Raw genomic sequence first — 21,881 nt, forward strand, 5'->3', positions numbered from 1 at the left:
GATGAAAATGGCCTTGAGAAAAACCCTGAGACGGTTCATCCTGAGCAGTTGGATAAAGTACTCGAGCGGTTTTTTGCCTGCGTGTGTAAACAAGACGGAACCGACCTGGATTGTGAGCGTAATTTGTCACCCATGATATTAAGAGGTAATCAAATGGTATACTCGTGAAATTAGGAAATAATTTCACGCGCGAATTATTTCCTAATTTCACTCGTCACCATTTGATTACATATACAAATCACCGCAGAGGTAAAGAATCCAAAAAGACGAACGGTAATAACATTTCAGTTAAGTACCGCTACGTTCAATATTTGACTGTCAGGTACCAACGACCTTTATTCATTACCAGCACCTAGTTGAGAAGAGAGACGAAACAGGCAAGTACTTCTAAACACACCTGAGGAGTTGACGTAGCTGGAGGAGGAGGAGGAGGAGGAGGAGTAGCAGCATGACCCGGCGGAGGGAAAGGAGCGCGAGGAGGAGGAGGGGTCATCAGCATTTCAGCGGGGTGTCTTCGTTGTCCAGGAAACATAGATGGTGGGGGCGGAGGTGGTGGGCCTAAAAACATTTAAAAAAAGAAAGAAAAAATCAACAACCATTAGGATATGTCTACACTGTGCTGGATAGCATTTTATGCCGTTCTGAAAAATACCCCGGCCTGGTGTGAACAGAAGCGGCCCAAAACCGCCGCCATCTTTCCACTAAAATCCAATCCTCGTTCCTCGTTGCTGAAGTCCGTTTCAGTTCGATTCTCTGTTCACACTACTCAAGAAAGTGTCACAAAAACCTATCCGATATGTGACGATTCACTTTCAAGACCGAAGTAGCGCAGCATCGCTCCGGCACAAAACTCGATACGAAATCGGCGTTTTGTGTGTGAGCGAAAGCCCCAACCGATATGGTTTTGGTGTCGGCACAAGAGCTATCCGGTATAGTGTAGACATAACCTTAGTGTAGACACTCGGGCTTGACACCTGGAAACCAAACACCAATTGGTGCTGATATATACTACTCTCATTTTATGTATGCTGCGTGAAGTGATGATATAGTGTTTATTTAACCCTTTCACCCTTAATATCAAAAACCAAATTCTCCTGTCATGTCCCCATACTCTTTCTTATAAAAGTACAGGAATGAAGTTATTAAAACGAAGAAAATTCACGTTGGGTGATCATATCCTTAATTCGCATGACCTCAGGGGTAGAATAAGCATTGGTATAGAAGGAGACAGGTATATGGAAAGAAGAAGGAGAATCAAGTTGTTATTTTCGATTTGTTTGTTATTTCGCGTACACAAAACCCTGTAAATATACCAAGTCTATGGATGAATTGCAGACGAGTGCCCATCGCCCATCCAACTGAAAGCTCATTTTGAGAGTACTTTCTGGTGGTATTGTATATTTTACAGACTTACCCATCATTGGTGCAAATGGCACAGGACTACCCTGCCCTGGCGGACCAGACATGTGTGGACTGTGGATCAAATCGTGAGAATCATGTATTATTCAAAGTGACACAGGCATACTCGGAAAAAAGGAAATCCGAGTGTTCCTGTCAGTCAAATCGTTATAACAAGTACGAGGTGATTGTTCAACTGAAAACTGTTGTTTAATATTTTCCCGACGTGTCGTTATCTGGTGTGACCGAGCAAATGACAATAAGAAATCACTATTGGATAAAAGCTACTGGGCAATACTTTCCTGTGCTGCTGTTTATTATGCTGTACAAGGTGGAGCTAAGTTTCGTGTCTGTGGATGAAATCCTGAAGTGCGACCATTCAAATGAAAGCTACTGAGCAGTACTTTCCTGTGGTGACGTTTATTACGCTGTAAAAGGTGGTTCTAAATTTTGAGTCTGTGGATGAAATCCTGAAGCGTGACCATTCAAATGAAAGCTACTGAGCAGCACTTTCCTGTGGTGACGTTTATTACGCTGTAAAAGGTGGTTCTAAATTTTGAGTCTGTGGATGAAATCCTGAAGTGTGACCATTCAAATGAAGGGTACTGAGCAGTACTTTCCTGTGGTGCTGTTTATTATGCTGTACTAGGTGGTCCCACCTTTCAAGTGTGTGGATGAAAGTGTGTCCACTTAAACGAAAGCTAGGGTGCTTACCATTAACGCATGGTTCATGGTTCATGGTTTCACACTATTTTAATTTACACAAAATTAACATAGAAAGAAAAGTATTACAACAGATGATTACAAGATAAAAATAAATACATATAAAATGTGTGTGGTGGTCAAAGTAGCAAAGGCCCGGATGAAAATTTTCGGCATAAATACAAAATGATTTAGCTTGTCTTAACAGAAGATGGATGACATGCAAAATGTATGAACATCAGCTGCAAATCCCAAAAGGAGTAATAAAAATGCATGACTTTGACCAGAAGCCCATAATTTCAGCAGTACTCCAAATGGAATGATGCGTACCATTTGATTTTCCAACTGGAATTTCCGGGTTTTCCATGTAAATGGTAAGCACCCCTATTAAACAGTACTTTCTAAGGAAAACAGAAGTTCGTCTTAAAAAAAATATAAAGCTTACCTGTGGCGTGGGGAGTCGCGGCCGTCAACTAAAAAAAGAAAGAAATAAGAAAAGTGGTTACTCTCACAATGAATTCAATAGTTACTGCATACGTGTAGTTGTTCAATGAAGAAATAAAACATTAGAAGGCTGTTTGTTTGAGCGAGTCATGGTGTTGAGATGTTCTCCATTGTTTCTTCAGACAAAGACGCTTTGCCTCACACGAAGGACCTCGGAGGAGGAAAAGAAAAATACAGACGTTCTTCTCCAATTTTTGGAGGACAGCGGTCGGCTGTGCATAGGATATGCGCAAGATGGTTCCAAATCTTGAGTGTGAGAGTAAAATTCTAAACTGACACTGAAAATGAAAGCTCGTGAACTGTACTTTCATAATTTATGGTATAATAAACAGCATCATAACATTTCAGTCTTTGAGTAAAATCCTCAAGTGTGCCCATTCAAATCAAAGCTACTGAGTAGTAGTATGTTGCTGAAGCACTGTTTTCTATGCTGTACAAGGTGCTTCTAACTTTTGAGTCTATGAAAGCTCTTTCTTTCTCTCTGTCTGTCTGTTTACCTTTCTGTCTATCTTTCTGTGCCTGTCCATCAGTCTGTCTGTCTGTCAATCGTTCTGGCCCCAGTTGTTCAAAGAGCGGATAACTTATCCAGCAGATAAGTCACTACCCAACGGATGAAATGTATTTGTTGGAGTACATTTTATCCTCTGGGTAGCGATTTATCCACTGGATAGAGGTATCCCGACGACGACCCCTCACAAGAATCTTAATTTTTGAAGGAGGTGGGGTTTCTTGGAAGAAAAAGAAGAAGATCCACTCTTTGAACAACCGGGGCCTGAAGGTCTTTCATTCTGTCTGTCGATCTGTCTGTCTGTCTGTCTGTCTGTCTGTCTGTCTATGTGTCTGTCTATCATTCTGAAGGTCTCAGTTCAATCTGACTGTGTTTGTTTGTCTGTCTGTGTCTTTCTGTCTTTCTTTCTATTTTAAATGTTTTGCGTCATGATCTATCTTCAGCATCTGCCAATTCCCTTTTTTTTTCTTTTTTCTTTTTTTTTTTTTTTGCATTTTGCCTTATTCAACTGAGACACTTGGCAGGGAAAAACAAAACACTTTAAGACTTACCATGATTCATGTGGCTGCTGCTTGCAGATGAACTTGGTCGGCTTCCTCGAACTTCCATATCATACAGCCTAGATAGCAGCCACACATTAAGCTTTGCACACATGAACATGCCACTTAACAGTTCATTATTCTTCTAATTATGACATAATACTAGTAATAATCAAAGATTAGGGAGTGCGTTCGATGGTCTCGATTCCAGGCTTTCTCTCCTTTGCCAAGTCGGTGATGATGTCATCCATCCCTGCAAAATCTGCGGGGGATGCCAGATACGCGTCCCAAGGTCCATTCATTCACGGCAATCAACATTAGTTGTCCCATACAATCTCCACTCCAATCTAGGAGGGCGTTATTTCTACGTCGAACGCAATTAAGTTTCTGAGTGTGAAATACACACCGGATGAGGGTGATATACCATGAAACAGCCCCCAAAAGACTTGATTTTGCATGAGTGGGATATTCAGCGCTAGCCGACTCAAAAACATAACATAACAATGTGTACGATGACTTTACCTGCCGTGACCAACAGAACATAAATTTGCACTTACTTTCTTCTTAGGAGATCGTTTTCTTCCTTAAAAGCATCCCTTTCCTTAACAGCTGCTCGATAATCCAGCTAAAATCAAATAAAAGGCAATACCATAACAAATGAATGAACAAACGAACGAACGAACGGACGGACGGACGGACGGACGGACTAAATAACCAACAAGCCAACAACGAGCGAGCAAGTGAACGAACTAAAGAACGAACGAACGAATGAATGATGTAAGTTGCAAGCATTGCATTCCCATGTTTTCACCTGCCTTAATGACTTAAATAAGAAACGAACAGGTGAATTCCTAGATAAAATTGGCTCATTTACGCATCAAACTTCAAACAGATTAACTATTCCTTCGTCTGCTTGCAACAAATATTACTAACAAAATAATAACATCTATAGTTCTTCTTCTGTTCAATCAATTTAAATTTGGTTCTAAGCTACAATGTCAAGGTTTTGATTAATAGAAATTTTGACGCGGTTCTTTGAAACAGAATGTAAAAAAATTGCAGGCCTCGCAAAAGACACATCCCCCCCCCCCCCCCCCAAATTTTCGGGAACCCTTTTTTCCTCCTTTAACCTTGGAATAACTGCTAATTACGGGATAGTTTCAGGGGATTCGATTTCATTAGGCGCCAGCCACTGGGCAAATTTACAGTTATGAACAGAACTTTGCCCAGCTGCTTTTAACATCTCAACCAATGTTTTCAACAAAAGGACATATCCAATTCAAGTTAACTATCCTTTCCAGGTGCAATAACCTCTTGTCCAACTGTTCAAAATCTTAACGGAACCGCTGTAGTTTAATCTCTTTTCTAGGAACTGAGGACCTGAAGGTTAACGTGTAAAATACTTACCCAGTTCTGATGAGCTTTGGCCTCCATGTTGGACAACTAAGAAGAGAGATGCGAGTTTTCAATGTTAAATATAACAAACACTAATTAAATCACATAACTTTTAAATCTGGGACTAAAGTTGTGTTGGACATTTTTAAATTTGTCACACACAACAAAGAAATACTCCAAAAACGGGCCCTCAATCCGGAGATGGGAAGGCGGGGTAGGGGAAGGGAGGGGGGTAACTGTGTATCCAGGTGGATTGTACTACTGCATGTATTTTAAAGACTCTGAGGCCCTTCACCTTTCTGTCTCAATGTACCCTGACTAGGGGCCCCCTCAGTAGTTTAGACACTCCCCAGGTTGCGCTTGCCGTTACAAACCAAGATGGCGGCAGCTCCATCGAAGCATACAAGTCTCGAAAATCCCACGGAAAAATAGGGGACTGTGCAGTCTACATAAGAAATAAAAGAATCTTCTCACCTGTTCCTTTGATGTTTGGTCAATTTCCTCAATTTGTTGTTTGATCTCCAGATAGAGTTGCCTAAAAACAGAACAAGGAGAGAATAAATAGCGTACCAATGAATGTTGTTCAGCTAGCACAAATTCATGGGTTCACTTTAGCACTTTCACTTAAACTCAAATCATCTTCTGTGGTCCTTTTCCTTGATTGCAAAATGCAGCTTTTGTTCTCTGCCACCTAGTTTGTTCAGTTCTTCCTTTTGAAATCAAAGAGAAGACTTTCCCAAGCTTTTGCCAAATTGCGAACATGTTTGTTTACAATAAACTAGTCTCCAGGATCTTGTAGACTTAACATTTCCTGGTAGGGGGTACGCAACTGTGCATTCTTAAAACTTATTCAACCCCTGAGGTCATGAGAATTAAGGATATGATCATGTGCCCAAGATGAATTTTCTTGATATTTTTATAATTTCTCTCCAGTATTTTACAAGTAACTTACAAAAAATGTATGGGGACAAGACAGGAGAATTTGTTCTTTGATATAAGAGGTTACAAATAAAAAAATAACAAAATACCTGTATTTGTCTGCATCTACAACGGCAGTGGAGGCTTTAGCTTGTTCTGACTGAAGCTGATTCTGGGTGTTAATACGAGCAGATTCTTCAGCTGTCAATTTCCTAATATCAAAGAGATATGAAACCTGAGTAAATCACGCTTACAGCCATGTACCCATATAACAAAATGTTTCTTTTTAGTCTAAATACAGGGCACAAAACCAGCGTTAAAGAGGTGCTTGAATGTAATCCTTAAAAGTGTCACCATTCAAGTGAAAGCAGTGGAAAGGTTCCCTGAGCATATCAGTAGCGATAAAATGTGTGCAAAGGTAGAGCATTCAGCTGGCGAATGGAAGGTGTTAGGTTCAACTTCACTCAAATATTTTCTTTGTCTATGATGCACAAGAAGGTTCTCACTTTTTTTTTTTTAGCAAATTAATTAATTCACGGTTAGATTTAAACCTAGAAGCTTGTGGGGCCGTGTAATCAAACAAATAGTTTAAACAGAACAGAAACTCTATCAAAATCCCAACTGGCAGGGAGGCTTACTAGATGGCTATTTACAAAGCGTGGCCGAGTATTTGAACAGGGGACTACCATGAAACAAATCCAGTAAATGGTCAGAGAAAGGACTCAAACCTGGGGCTGATAGATAAGGAATCTGCCCCTCCAACAACTTGACCACGTCGCCCCCCACTTATCGAGTCTGTAGATAAAGTATTAAAGAGGGGACCCATTCAAATGAAAGCATCTCAGTAGTTTTTTATGCAGTGTTAACAACACTGTTTGTATGACCACTTGCCTGTGCAAGTCGACTTCAGTGGATTTGAAATAACGCTGTAAGGTCTCAAGCTCAATTTCTTTCTCACGCTTGATCAGTGCAGCTTGGTCAGCACTAGCTTGAAGATGGACCAACTTCTCTTCTAGTTCTTCCACTTTGTCTGCAATTATTAAAATAGATGATATATTTTAGTTGCAGAAAAATTAATACTAGTTGTAAGAAGCAACTCACAGACTGTAAGCTCTTCTAAACAGACCATGCGCAGGTTTGTTCCATTTACAAAGCTCATTTACGAAGCTCAAGGCCAAGTGGGGTCTTGCCACAGCCACACTTACTTGTTTCATAAGGTCCCATTTAATCGCTAATTTGCCGACCTAAAAGGGTTGTTGTTAAAAGCGTCTGATAATAGAAAGCAGCTCCGTTCTCACTCTCGCAGAGGGAATCTGGCAAATATGTGGACACATCCCAGCTTGCATGTGCCAACAAGGGGTTTGCCAAATTTACTTTATCAATGAAAGGAAATTATTGTCTTGAATCAAGTAAAATGAGCTGTAGCGCACACAAAGTGGACTAGCAATGTTTTTATACTGCAGGCTTAAGGTGGCTTACTACAGTTTTCAGTAGATAAAGTAAGATATCATTCCATTGCGAAGAAAACAGCAAGGAGGAACTTTTTTTCGTGTTATTTTGTTACTACAACAGTGAGAAAAGATGATTTTCATCTTAAAACGATTTTGACAAGCTCTAAAACAACAAAAATAGCATGCCGATTTCTCGGAGAAGGACTGGAAACTAGATGTTTTGGGCATTTCCACCTCCAAAACTAGCCGTACGACACTAGCTCAAAATTTCAGGATTTCAAGAGTAGCCATAAAAATAAACATCTCTGCAATAGAAAACAAAAATCCATAAGATAGAATTTTCACCACAGAGGAAAATGCCGTAATTTAGCCATATTTTAAATTAATAAAAATCTGTCTTACAGATTGCTACAAAAACTGCCTGAGGTTAATACTTGGTGAGTTTTGCCAGTTCTCAAAATTTTGGCATGGGTTGTACGACTACTTTTTGAGAATTTGGTGCCTAAAAGTCCCTTTTTGCGACCTCAATGAAAGTTGTATCGCGCATGCGCCCATTTCGGGGAAAACCCGCATGCGCAACAGCAGTGAAATCACCGCGAGCTCTTCAGGGGACGAGAATGATCATTCTGCGAACTCATGTGAAACCAAGCAAGTGAACTTTGCGAGAGCTGACTTTGAGTTTGTTTTATGGAGCCCAGCAAGCGATTTAAACAGCTGCTACCTTACATTTTATGGTCAATTCATTTAACGTTTCTCAGGAATCGTTTTGTTTATAATTATGTGGAGCACTGCACTAGCACGATGAACTTCGTTCACGGGGCAAAACAATCTTTTTCGAAAGCCTAGACTCCAACATCTGTTAAAGGGAAGCCCAGTTATGACTCTTCGGCCGGGGGAACAACCGTTCACAAGCAATTTACTAAAGGGCAAATCGAACTGAAAAATTTCTTTCGCGGCTGCCTTGTTTGTTTTGGGGTTTACCTTGAAAGCTCACATGATTTCTACCTCGCGCGGGGCTTACGTGACAGTACGCGCGCGCGCGATATTTATTTTGTCAAAAATACTGTAGTAAGCCACCTTAAAAATAATACCTTTCAACTCTTTGCTTGTCCTTCTAAATTCCTGCAAATCAGCCGCCATGGCATCTCGGTCTTCAAGGGCTTTCTTGGCTTCTGCCTTGGCCTGCAAAATCACAAAAAAAAATTCTTAATTCAGGCCAGACAGTCAGTCCATTTGTCAGTCAGTCAGTCAGTCAGTCAGTCAGTCAGTCAGTTCAGTCAGGTCAGCCAGTCAGTCAGTCAGTCAGTCAGTCAATCTGTCAGTCAGTCAGTCAGTCAGTCAGTCAGTCAGTCAGTCAGTCAGTAAGTCAGTCAATTCAGATAGTGTCAGTCAGTCAGCCAATCCAGTGAGTCCTCAGTCTGTCAATTCAAATAGTGTCAATCAGTCAGCCAATCCAGTCAGTCATCAGTCTGTCAATTAAGACAGAGTCAGTCAGTCAGTCAGTCAGTCAGTCAGTCAGTCAGTCAGTCAGTCAGTCAGTAGGTCAGCAGTTTAGACAGTCAGGCAGCCAGTCAGAGGGTGAGTCAAATCAGACAGTCAGTCAGTCAGTCAGTCATCAGTCTGTCAATTCAGACAGCTTCAGTCAGGTCAGTCAGTCAGTTCAGTCAGTAATTCAGTCATGTCAGACAGTCCTAAAGTCAGTTAGTCAGCAGTTTAGACAGTTAAGCCAAGGATAATTTTTTTTGCATCAATGAGCCACACAAGTATTCAAGCTGTGCAAATGTGTGCACATCTAAGGGAACCCTGCAACACATAGCAGTACATTGTACATAAAATTAAAATTAAAAAAAGAAAACTTTTTTTTTCATACCTTAGCAACATCCATCATATCCTCCAATCTCTTCTCCATTTCAACTGGATCTAGCAAAAAAGAGAGACGAAAGCAGTAAATACACAGGTACAATAACTGACCAGATGTTATCTGGTCAATTCCACATTCCAAATTATTGTACTGCGACACAAAAATAGTGGTGAAAAGATCTGTCCATCAAGAGAGTCAAATATTATTGTACCTCCTGTTTTTTTAATACTGCTCACCACCCGGGCCACTGCTTTAAAAGTTTAGTTGTCTAATACACAGTATGGTAAATAAGCTACTGTTTGCCCCTCTGTAAGAACATTTGTACCTTTAAGCAAACCATTAAATAAATTTGATTATCTATCTGGAATTTTTGAAAATGAGTCTGCTCAAGTCTTGCTTCTTTGAGAGTGCAGTGCAAATCGCTTTTGTCATTTAAACGTTTGCATCATTCTGACCCTTTTCAGGGCCAAAAAAACCAGTACAGTTTGTCATTTGCAGTGCAGTTTGTCAAAATAATACACTTACCAGTGTCTTCCTTCTCCTCATCCGTTGTTGACGAGTTTCCTTTGATCTGTTTCAAACAGTCCTGGAGCACCTGAAAACACAAGATTGACCTATGAAGTTAACATTCTTTATTCACTGATTTTGGATAGTTTTAAAACCTTCAGCAACAATAACTGTTTGAAAACACATTTTTAAATGCTTTAGAATTTCTTTAACATCTGATTGAAAACCTTTGAAAAAGCCGCTGAAGATCCTTACTAGAAACCTTTTGCAAATCTTCCGTAGAACCTTTAGGAATTCCAATAATGAGTAACCACTATAGTCTTCTACCTATGCAAATGAAAGGACTCTGTACCTCGACTTCATCACACTTGAAATTGTACTGCTGTTGAAGTTCTGTCATGCGAAGCAGCTGGTCATCAAATTCCACTTGCAAACTCTGCTTCCTGTAATATTAAAAAATATGTTTTGTACTACACTAAAGAGTTAAAGTTATGTATTAGTTAATGGTGAGGTAAAGTCTCTATGAAGAAAAAATCCCACAATTGCCAGAGATTAAAACGGTGTCTGTAGCATGAAGTGGCAATGGTACATGTACATAATAACATTGTATTTCCTGCACCCTTTTGATGGGATAGCACAGTTTGATTGTAAGGATTATTTTTCCAAATTTCCCTAACACATTTTACTGGAAAGAGGTCTAGAGGGAATGTGGAATAAACCACATTTAACTTGAGTAAAAATCAATAAATCAAGAATCTCAAGCCCAATTTAAATATCCAGACGGACTCCATACGTGCGAAACTTTTAGTTTAATATATTTTTTTCTCAGGTTACAACTTTTAATCAGGTATTATTCTTTTAGTATCTATAGACTGTAATTTACAAACATATTTTGACTTGATAATGACATTTAGCTAACATCGAAACGTCGTCATTTTTCAGCAATTTTTTAATCTTAAAATGATTTTAGAAATATTTTATTGCAATTTTTTTATAGTTAAATGCTTTTCTAAATCACTTCTTGTTCGTAAATAAGTAAATAAATAAATAAATAAATAAATAAATAAAGTAAAAATAATAAAAATAAAACATTAAAAAGTTACTCCTAAGGCATGATCATCCAAATGAAGTTACTCAGCAGTACATGCCTTTGAGATAGTGTAAACATAACCATGATGCTGCAGATGGCTTTCAACTTAACCAAATCTTACCTTTCGTTGGCCTCTTGAAGCAAGCCTTGAAGCTGTTAAAAGAAAGAGCAAACATGATCAAAGGCTCCTGTGAGCCAACTCGTGAATGCAGATGACACATCAGTAATTGAAATTTAGACGGCTACGGAAACTTCCTTGAAAGCTAAAAGAAATTATATCTTTGCCCGATTATGTAACGGAAAATAACAATTCTTGTACTATAAAAATGATTGTCAAATTATTCTCTACAGATTGAATAAGCCGACTATTCTGATGCGCCAATTAAAAAAAATCACGTGTTTCTTTTATTCCCATTTTATTTCCATGACGTAGCTGCACATGGTGTGCCTCTATGAACTTTGAATTAAAAAAAGTCACGTGTTTGTTTTTATTCAAAGTTCATAGAGGCACACCATGTGCAGCTACGTCATGGAAATTCGTGTCCGATAGTCTGGGGCTACTGGATTTTGCGATCGGACTAGTGGATTCTGACCATCACTTGCCTGATGGACAAGTGAAGTTTTTTTGGGAATTAAAATTACAAAATTACTGTAGGGCATACTTTTTTTAACTTCCTGGTAGATTTGTGTTTTTCAAGCCGATCTCACAAAAGGAAATCTGTTCAACAAAGTATCGCATTACGTTTCATGCTCGACATAAATGCGTGAAATTTTTTTTTTTTTCACTAATTGAGTTTCAACTCCGGACTTTCTGAAAAACTGAAAAAACTTATAACTTTGCTCAGATTGAACGAAAAATCTCCATTCTTGCAGTACATGATCATCAAATTATTCTCTACATATTGAATAAGAATTTCCTGATGCGCCGTGAACAAAAAATGTTCGCGTGTTTTTTCCACTAATTGAATTTAAAACTCATTCACTGCGCACACCCGAAAGTTAACGACAGAACGGACCAACCAACCAACCAAGTCAACAGTCAGCTATCGCTATAACTCAATCATTGCGCTACGCGCATTCACGAGTTAAACAGGAAGCTTGGCTCATCTAAGATAAGATGATACATCTTTACAATATTGTTACACAAATTCTCTCAATTTGTGTCGCAAGAAATTTTATAGACAACAGTGGAGGAAATACACATGTTGACATTGGAGCTTAAGAGGTTTAAGAAGTCGATTTAAAGTTTTTGTTTTGCTTTATTTTTTCTGTTTCCTTTGCTCTGTTTTCAAACTAAACACCTCTTTACATCTACTCAATAATTACATGTTATCAATCATCTACTGTTGAAAAGAAGTTCAGCTTAAGTTGTTAATCATAGTGAATACATCTACATCTTAACAGCTGTACAGCAGCTTACAAACAGGAATTCATGCATACCGACAAACTGATGTAAAAACATACACATAAACAGACAAACTTGGACCAGATAATGTCATGTTAAGAACAGATTAAGTGCTAACTAACCCACTGTTAACAAACGGAACTATTAATGAAATAAATTTTGACACAAGCTTTCTATGTAGTATGTACCTTTTCAATCTCCTCATCTCCCTGCTGTATTTTATCACCAAGTTCTTTGACATTCTGTGTGCTGGCATGAATTTCTTGCTGTTTTTCTTGCAGATCATTGGCCAACTGGAAGTGAAGAAATATAATGTATGATGAAAATTAATAAGTCCTTCAGAAGCCTGACGAAAGAAGACTGTTGTATGAATTCAACAATATAAAGGTTGATATTTCAACTAGAAATACCCAATTCAGTGATTGAACTTAGAAGTATTTCTCAACTTCTCTGTCCAGGATTGAAGGGCACCTGGTCATTTTTATTCCCGTACGAAAATTCTGAGCGAGACACGAGCGAGATTCCGGCCTGAGAAATGAGCGAGACATAGCCAAACACTAATCAGGCTTGCAAGAGCGTGACATTTTGAACGATACGTGAGCGAGAATCCACCGAGACAGATGAGCGAGAGATAAGCCAAACACTATTCAGGCTTGCAAGAGCGTGACATTTTGAACGATAAATGAACGGGAATGGAGCGAGACATTTGTATTGCTGATGTTTTGCTGAAATTATGGCTTGAATTTGTCTCGCTAGAGTCGGGCAGTATTATGGCCTAAATTATAATGTAGGTAAGGCAACACCAGATAATAAAAATAACACGTACACATTAAATACCTGTCGTACTTTGCGTCAAAAACTCGTTTATTATAAATCTACACAATCACTACAAAGTACGGCTACAATATATTTTAACAAAATTTAACGTTTCTGCATTTAATAGTACTTCCTGAGGTAACTGAAACATCAGAATTAGTGGGATGTTTACTACGAAGTGAAGTGACATATGTGAGTTAAATTGTTTATCTTTTGATCTAGGCGGTGTACTCTACCTGCGATGTTTTCTGTTTGCGACTCTTCGATACAACTGGAAATTGAAACGAATACACGGCTATTCGAAAGGCTATTCAAAAGCAAAATTGATTTAGCCTACTTGGTGCCATTGTGACTTTAAAATTATGACAGACAAACCGAGTATAATTTTACAATACCTCATTCTAGCTCACTCCGATCTGTCGAGTACATAAGCCGCGAAACGCCTTGTTTACAAGTAGCGGGCGGTATTTTGCTGGGTATTAACCGTAAACCTTTTTCTGCTACCTCCAAAATATTTATATTATAAAAGAAAAGAAGAGTCGCTCAAGGTGTGCCGTTTATTTCCTGCTGTTTCCCTTGCTGCACCAGAAGCTTTTGTTTTGAACAGCTAACTTGATTCCTAAAGAGTTAATTAAATTTGTTTTGGTTATGGGGCGGTCCTTTTGGTTTGCAGAAACACATCACGCATTCTGAAAAACAACGTAGAAAACAAAGAAATAAGTTAGAGCTGCTATAGTGTTAGTCAGCTTTTTATCAACACCGTTCGAGCTTCATTTGAGCACGCACTTATGTAAATGATTCTTGGCTAAAACAAGTTCGGGCAAGTTTAACCGTTAAAAGCGCGCGCTGAAAACAGCATTGTTATCGGAACAACGCCACATGCATGTACATATTTATAGCCGTGAATCGATCGTTTTCCATCCAGTGGAAATTCAGGTAAAGTATATCAATCATTTTATCATTGTACTTACGTTTGGGACGCACATGGAGAATAAATGAGTCCCGAGGAAAGCCGTTTGCTTCTCTTGAATGCGCCAGTTTTACCAAGCTCTTTCAATTCATCCACCGGCCAGGGTACAACGAGAATTTGGTACACTGACTTTTTTATCGCTGTGAAAGTATACGTAAGCATACAAAATTCCATCCATATCTTCGGAAACTAACACAATCAAAAAGATTATTTTGAAGAAAATGGAGCTAAACGGTCAAACGTTTGAATGCAGAGCTTTCCTACTTGAACTGCCCGGCGCTAACGTAACGGGATAAGATTTCAAAACAACAGCCAATCACGAAAATGGAGTTTTAAGTCATGCGATAGGTATCAACTATCTCTTTGCTTGAATTGTTTGTTATTTCAGCATGCTAGCAGCGCGTGATTTTACCCCTTTTTTGTTATTGTATTTTATTTCGTGTAGGTTATAATTGCACTCGGAGTCAAGTATTTCGACAAAAACAATTTATAGCCGTATCAATACTCGTATTAAAAGATCCTCGAAATATGCGAATCGATCATCTTCACGAACGTTGGTTTCTCGTCATGTTTGGAACACGCTCAGAGCCAGCCATATTATCGCCCATATTCGTGCATTGCAAAATTCATGGTCTACAAACCCAGAGGAGGTAAATATTTTTTTAACTATCACGTTGATGTATCGTTTCATTCTCGGCCATAACACAGCCTAGCAAATGTCACGTTCACCGCGTTAACGGCGAAAAACCAGTCTCGCTCGATCACGCTAATCTCTGGCCATATTATCGCTCTGAACATAGCAAGACAAATGTCTCGTTCTACTGCTGCAGCGAGACAAATCTGATGTCTCGCTTTGTCTCGTTCAATTTACGCCGCAAAAATGACTTTATGGTCAGAATCAGGCCGGATTCTCGCCGTGTCAGGGTGTAAATTTTCGTACCGGTTATTACTTAATTTTTTTTCATTAAATTTATTTATACACACAAAATTATCAGTACAATATAAAATGAATTTCTCACACTCATTAATAATTCAAAAGCCGAAGACAAAGGAAATCATGCACCGCGACATGTTTGGATATCTGATGAAAAACTCCTTGTTTATACATCCTTAATTTCCCCTTCAAAATCAGTTTGTTTGAGAAGTTATATCATAATCAAACACTCGTCACACTGTTTCATCACAATATCAAAAACCTTAAAGTTCGTCAAAAATACTCAGCTACGCGTCATATTTTCAAATCTCTTCTCGGTGTTTGATATATGTGATGAAACACTGTATCTCATGTTTCATATATTACATAAAAAAATCATGCTAAAAGTGAGTGGTTAATGTTATTGCCATGGGGGAGCCAAAAGAAGAAAAGTGCTGTTTTCCTTCTGTTTAAAATCCCTCAGGGACTTGCACTATTTTAGATCATAAAGGCAGTCCCTAAAAAAACCTTTGAACTCAATCACTATTGGAATTCATTACCTGTCCAATTTCATGCTCCTTAGCTTCCACTTCTTGTTCCAATTCTGAAATCTTATAAGAATAGAAACATAAAATTATGCACCAGTCTGGACAAAAAATTGGAACTTGTTTAACCATTCGATTCAATAGCTTTAAGTACACAAAAAATGAAATCTTCAAGTTTGGCTCTGAGCACAGTACTTTCCCGTAACACTGTTTGCTATGCTGTTAAAGCATTTCTAACTTTTGAGTCTGTGGATCCATGAAATCCTGACATGTGACTAGCAAGGCCACCCTTCCTGTCACTCAGCATAAAATTATTCTTACCTGATCTTCGTACTCTGAGATTTTCGCTGCTCTTTCCTTAATCCTTGCCTCACATTCATCATTGTTCTTTGACACCTTTTCAAGATGCTCATTGACCTCTTCATATCTTTTCTGTTAACAAACCCAATAACATTAATTACGACAGACAGATGTTGCGGACTTGCCTTGGTACATCTCTACCTTAATGGCAGGACTCAAACAGCTAGTACTTCTTAAGCCCTTGAATTGAACCAGGAGCAGTACAAGCTAGATGTAATAATAATTGTATGCTTTTAGGGGCTAAAGATTTTCAAATTTTGCAAATTATTCCTCATAATGAAAACTGCTTTCTAGCATTTTTGTTTAGCCAATAAAAATAAATGGGATGCAAAATTGTGGCCACATTTGTTGAAAGAACTACATGGGCCTTACAAACGACAGCCTCCCCTGCAATGACTGTGCTTTTCTTGTCCAGATGTCAGTGCCTTAACTAACAAAAACACTGTTATAAACTCTCCACAAACAACAACCATCCATCACCTATTTGAATAATTTTTATTAAATAAACACTGTTTACAAACCTGTGATCGCTCAATCTCTTTTCTCATCCCCTCCAACACTCTTTGGCTGTCTCCTAGCTGCTCTTTAATAATGGTTACCTGGAATAAAGAAATTCCAATTTATTATTTTCTTTATCACCCAAACAAATCTAGCATGGGAATTATTAAAAAAAAAAAAAAAAATTGGCAGCTATGTTGGATACAGGGGTCAAACACATCTTTGCATGCAAAATTCAAAATGTTTTTGCTCTGAAAAACTATTTACTCTGAGTCAGCAATTTTTTACATTGTTTCCCACACTTTTTTTTTTCAAACCATTATTTTATTTTTCCAGACTCAATGTTATGAGTCAAATCACACACAAGATAGTAATGTCAGGGTTGGAGTAGAGAGAGATTTCTGATGATTCTGCGATTAAACATTTTGGCTTAGAAGGTGAAATTTGAATGAAATTCAACCAACTGATAAAGATTTCACTTGGCAAACTTTTAAGCACTTGCTGGCAGATTTGAAAAAACTCCAGACTTTTCTCCAGACTTAATCTTCATTTTCCACAATTGATACTTTTTTGTGGTCTGGAAAACTAGTTTGTAGATTTGTGGATAATATTGCTATGAGGATGCATTAATGCATTTTGTTGGGAAAAAAAGACAAGGCAAGACAGGTACACTTACTTTGATTTTCACCAATTGGCCAAAGCAAACATTTCCTCTTCAGAAAATCCCAGGGGAATTGATGAATTTTTTTTTGTACTTCTCGGAAAGGGATGCAAATCTTAGACAGGTAATTTAAGCGATGGGATGTTTGGTCACAGAAGTAAAACTTGCTGCTTGCTGCTACCATTGTGTGCTAATTACAGCAATACAAAAGACACTGTACCTCTTTGATGGCCTTATCACGGGCATTCAATGCGTCCAGTTCTTGGGTAGAAGATACTTTCACTTCTTCCTCTAAGATACGAATCCTGGCCAGTTGGCTTCTCAGAACATCTGAAACACAATGCAACAATAAAACTGTTAAAAATAATTTGTTTACATTTAGCAGTGAAAACCGCAAAACAAAGTTGCTGGTGATAACACATGTAAATGTATATTAAAATAGCAATAACTTGAGCAACTGATTTTTAGTAGCAACTGATATTAAAAGTAGTGATCATTGCTTTTTACAAGAATACCAAAGCACTGCTACTGACTCAAGGCCTTTTCAGTCGACTTTCGCCAACTTGCTGTATTAGCATAATAGGATTAAATCAGAGACTCCTATAAAATTTAAATATCATTGGATCCTGCTCAGAAAAATTGTAACTGTCCTCCAAAAAAAGTCTCTGTGTACTTCATATAGCTGCTGAAATTACATGTATAAGAAAATGTCAATTGAAGAATCCAAAGAGAGCAACTAGGTTGAGGTTTGAGTTAGTTTACAAATGAAAAAAAAAACTTTCTAATTGCCCTTTTTGAATTTCAAAATAACATACACTGTAGCTTGCAAACATTGCAAGAACTGTCAATTTAAATTAAAGGTCACTTGGTAGTTAAGTCAGTCAAATAATGGTTGAACTTGTCACTTACCACGAAGATGAGGTCCTTGTGCTCCCTGTTTTGTTCTGCCAAACTGCCAAATACAATACCAACACTTATCACTTTCACAAGAACTTAAAGGGACAGTATCACGCTATTTTTAGTAACACATCGAAAATCGGAAAGATGCTATTCGGTTGATAGCAGCCAAGATGTAATGACAAAAGTCCATTAAAAGACTATCAGAATGCAAAGAAAGTATCCACGGATATTTTCGCTGGCAGATGACCAAGATAGAGAGGGGTTCAAATTTGAAAACGTCTGGCAGGCGTTTTCAAATTTCGCTGTTGCAACGCACTAAAAATCGCTGGTTGTACTATGTTTTGGTTCAACCTTTCGTCTTAGAATCACTATTAATATTTCTTTAAATTAGCGATTGAGAAATTAATTAACACAGTGTTCAAAATTTAAATTTAGTGAATTTTGGCCGAAAATCATGATATCTCCCATCGATCTCCCATGATACTGCCCCTTTAACAAGCTAATTTTTGGTTTTGTATTAGGCACTGACTGTTGTGAGTACAGTATAACCATTCTTCATGACCAAGAACTGAAGACCAGCTGTATTTAAACTGGAAATTGCTTTGAGCTTAATTTACTGGGCCATGTATCACTATAAATGATCATTAGACATAGAAGAATGTTAAGGGTATAGTGCTTATTCTAGAAGTGTGGCATTGCAGAATTACCACCAATAAAATATAACTATATATACAGTATTGGTAGATAAAATTTGCACTAGAATTTCAATCTTGGTGTGGGGGAGTCTATCTTCCTTTTACAAAGAGCTTTGATAGACAGTATTGAATAGCTTTTTTAAGGAGTTGTTTGAAAATAACAGACCTATTAAGAGGCAGGTACAAAAGCCGGACCGGATCAACTCGGACTACCAGTCCGGGTCGGATCAACTCGGATCAACTCGGATCGCCTCAGATCATGAAAAAAACATAAAATTAAATGAAATTGAAACTTTTACCCATTTGAAGGTTAAAATTCTGGTCAAAAATGGGCCAAATTAAGAAAGACTCGCGACGTTTCTCCGTGTCGTGCTGTGTAGTCAAGCCGCCATTTTGTATTCTAAGTTCCAGTTCCTCTCGGACTCGTCTCGAGATCCCACTGCGTCGATCTCCACGATCATGGACCCAGATGAAGGTAAAATCTAGGCCATCTTTGTCAGTGAATTTGTATCCGTCCACCAAAATGATAGTTTCAGTAATTAAGAATGTATATATTTTCTAATTGTTCACAGCAGGTGATGTTTTTTTTTTTGTGAGAAAGCAAAGAGGGCGAGGTGAGTGTTGTGCACATTGATCATGTAGCGTAATGGGTTATGACTGAATTTATCATTTTGGTGGACAGATACAAATTCACTGACAAAGATGGCCTAGATTTTACCTTCATAACCCCATAATGGGTTATGACTGAATTTATCATTTTGGTGGACAGATACAAATTCACTGACAAAGATGGCCTAGATTTTACCTTCATCTGGGTCCATGATCGTGGAGATCGACGCGGCGGGATCTTGAGACGAGTCCGAGAGGAACTGGAACTTAGAATACAAAATGGAGGCTTACCTACACAGCATGACACATAGAAACGTCGCGAGTCTTTCTTAGTTTGGCCCATTTTTGACCGGAATTTTAACCTTCAAATGGGTAAAAGTTTCAATTTCATTTAATTTTATGTTTTTTTCATGATCCCAAGCGATCCGAGTTGATCCGAGTTGATCCGACCCAGACTGGCAGTCCGAGTTGATCCGTTCCGACTTTTGTACCTGCCTCCTATTAAGTAACTTTTGCACTGCCACTCCATTGCCAAATCTACATGTACTGTAAATCTGTGGATAAGAAGTTCTCAAGCTCATTTTAACAATATTATTTATGAAGGAAATCCTGACAAAGTAGAAAAATGTGGTCTCAATAAATTGTGATAAAATTTGGTGAATTTTGGCTCTGGATTTCTCCTAGAATTGCTAAATGCTATTTGAGAAACCATGTTATTATTTTGATTTCCAAACATCTCAAAGTCTGTTATAAAAAAATTCAGCTGCCCCCTCACTGTCTGAAAATCAGGTGAAAAACTCTTCCTCGTGTTAATCTAAAGAACTTATTGTTACTCCAAATACATGAGACCCCCTTTTGCAATGTGATAGGTCTGTTAAATCTCCATGGGTGGCCCACTTGTCCCTCACAGGTCAATTACAAAAGATATAATCTGCATATCTGCATGCTGTACACACATTGTAGAAATGGCTGTCGATTGTGTGCAAATGTTAAAAGACAAATTTAAAGCATTATAAATGGAAAATGTACAGTACTTACAGTGAGAGACCACATAAAGTAAAGGATGCCAAGAGTTCCAAACAAAAACGTGGCTAAGAGGACTGCTGGGTGTACATTTGCCAAGTCATCACACACCTGTTCAAACATCTGGGGTAAGGAAAAAAACTTTTTTAGTATTCACCGAACTACAAAAAAAAAGAAAAAAGATTCAAAGAAAGGTGTTGTCTGTAATGTACATAATTGTGTATAATCATGCACCTTGCATGGTATAAACATACATCTGTAATGAAGGGCTGAAATACTTGTAGCTTTTACAGTATCACTATTAAATTGCCAAAATCCTGGGTCAATCCTTTCAACTAAAGCCTACTGAAACAAGGCAGGTGGCATTGGACAAGGACCCAGTACTCCACAGCTGTAACCATCTGATGAAGCTTCAGCTTACAAGAACTTAGTGATAACCAAGAGACTTGCTGTCTCCTACAGCTGTACATGTAAGCTCAAGTCTCAACAGAAAAACACTCTAACTCTATTTTACAGTGCAGTTGGAGAGTATTGGTTGAATTAAAGCATCCTCATAAGATCTTTAACTGTATCATAGAAAGATAATTAAAAGTTGTAAACTTGCACAATGTAGTACAGTACAGTACAACACAGTAGCTTCAAACTGGTATTTCACCAACTTTATGAAATTAATGGAACAAACAACATTTCTGCACCAGAGTAGCTTAATCATTGAGAGAAATTGGTGGTATTCTAACTTGCCTACCTATAATGCTACCATTAATAAGAATAAATGTTCAATTCTTCAAAATTTAGATACTCTAAAAGAACAGCACTCCTGAGGTTGGACTAGAGAACAATCATGATGTCTGAGTCAGCTCCCTTTTTGAAAACCAATTAATTTCATTATTCTGGTACAGTAAACTGGGCTTGAAGTGCTCAATACTTACTGAGTCAAGTCCTACATATGCCAGTACATCTCTTGTTGCATTCCTTACAGCTGGCCAATATGCAAGCAACACTTGAAATGATGACTTGTGAAAATTGCGAAAGGCTTGCATGAAGGCAGCGTAGGCAGACTGAGTTGTAACGTTCTCTTTGGCAGCATTCTCAAGAGGCTGAGTTTCACCTGAAAAAACCTTTTCAGGGGGTTCAGCTACTTTTTCACCTGACAGAAAATTTAAGAGTTCACACTAATCAGATTTCAATGTTTTAATGCATTAAAAACCCCAGTAAAACATTGCATCAACATTTAAAACTTCTCTTTGCACTACAAACTGGGAGCCATCCACTTTTCCAGACAAAAATTAATCTATCCAGGCAAAATTTTGTGAGCAATGGCCATGCTCTGTTGGGCACTTTGTACACAACCTACCTGGCTAATACACTTCTATAATGCACCAAGCATTTTGAACCCTCAGGCATTTGACCATGCACCATGCCTGGGGAACTAGGAATTTAAACCGGATTTTTCCTTTGGCCTAGCAGAAAGTGTTTGTTGTTGTTGGGTTTTTTTTCCCTTTCATTTGAGAGTTACAAGGTTTTTTAGGACAGGATATTGCCTTTGTGAGAGAATGGCTAACTCAAAACAGAAGGGTAGAGAGTAGAGAGTAATGAAAGGATGACATCTGTAC

The 21,881-nt window shown here is 38.2% G+C and overlaps 1 protein-coding gene across 1 annotated transcript in view; it reads right to left on the reverse strand.

Moving 5' to 3' along the window:
* LOC146487406 (uncharacterized) overlaps positions 1-21,881 on the reverse strand; it is a 31,106-nt gene that overhangs the window by 2,693 nt on the left and 6,532 nt on the right. Inside the window, exons 6-27 of the mRNA XM_085089050.1 lie at positions 21,198-21,415; positions 20,284-20,391; positions 17,951-17,993; positions 17,262-17,371; positions 16,404-16,481; positions 15,844-15,954; positions 15,538-15,588; positions 12,467-12,571; positions 10,995-11,026; positions 10,136-10,226; positions 9,802-9,871; positions 9,286-9,335; positions 8,507-8,597; positions 6,856-6,994; positions 6,075-6,176; positions 5,521-5,581; positions 5,059-5,094; positions 4,209-4,276; positions 3,664-3,731; positions 2,546-2,573; positions 1,415-1,473; positions 398-558 (exon numbers count right to left, since the gene is read on the reverse strand). Coding sequence (XP_084945176.1) covers positions 398-558; positions 1,415-1,473; positions 2,546-2,573; positions 3,664-3,731; positions 4,209-4,276; positions 5,059-5,094; positions 5,521-5,581; positions 6,075-6,176; positions 6,856-6,994; positions 8,507-8,597; positions 9,286-9,335; positions 9,802-9,871; positions 10,136-10,226; positions 10,995-11,026; positions 12,467-12,571; positions 15,538-15,588; positions 15,844-15,954; positions 16,404-16,481; positions 17,262-17,371; positions 17,951-17,993; positions 20,284-20,391; positions 21,198-21,415 — 1,880 coding nt within the window. The remainder of the gene's footprint in view (positions 1-397; positions 559-1,414; positions 1,474-2,545; positions 2,574-3,663; positions 3,732-4,208; positions 4,277-5,058; positions 5,095-5,520; positions 5,582-6,074; positions 6,177-6,855; positions 6,995-8,506; positions 8,598-9,285; positions 9,336-9,801; positions 9,872-10,135; positions 10,227-10,994; positions 11,027-12,466; positions 12,572-15,537; positions 15,589-15,843; positions 15,955-16,403; positions 16,482-17,261; positions 17,372-17,950; positions 17,994-20,283; positions 20,392-21,197; positions 21,416-21,881) is intronic.

This window comes from Pavona decussata, unplaced genomic scaffold (assembly GCF_977016875.1).
Source record: "Pavona decussata unplaced genomic scaffold, jaPavDecu1.1 SCAFFOLD_16, whole genome shotgun sequence".
Classification (NCBI taxonomy): Eukaryota; Metazoa; Cnidaria; class Anthozoa; order Scleractinia; family Agariciidae; genus Pavona; species Pavona decussata.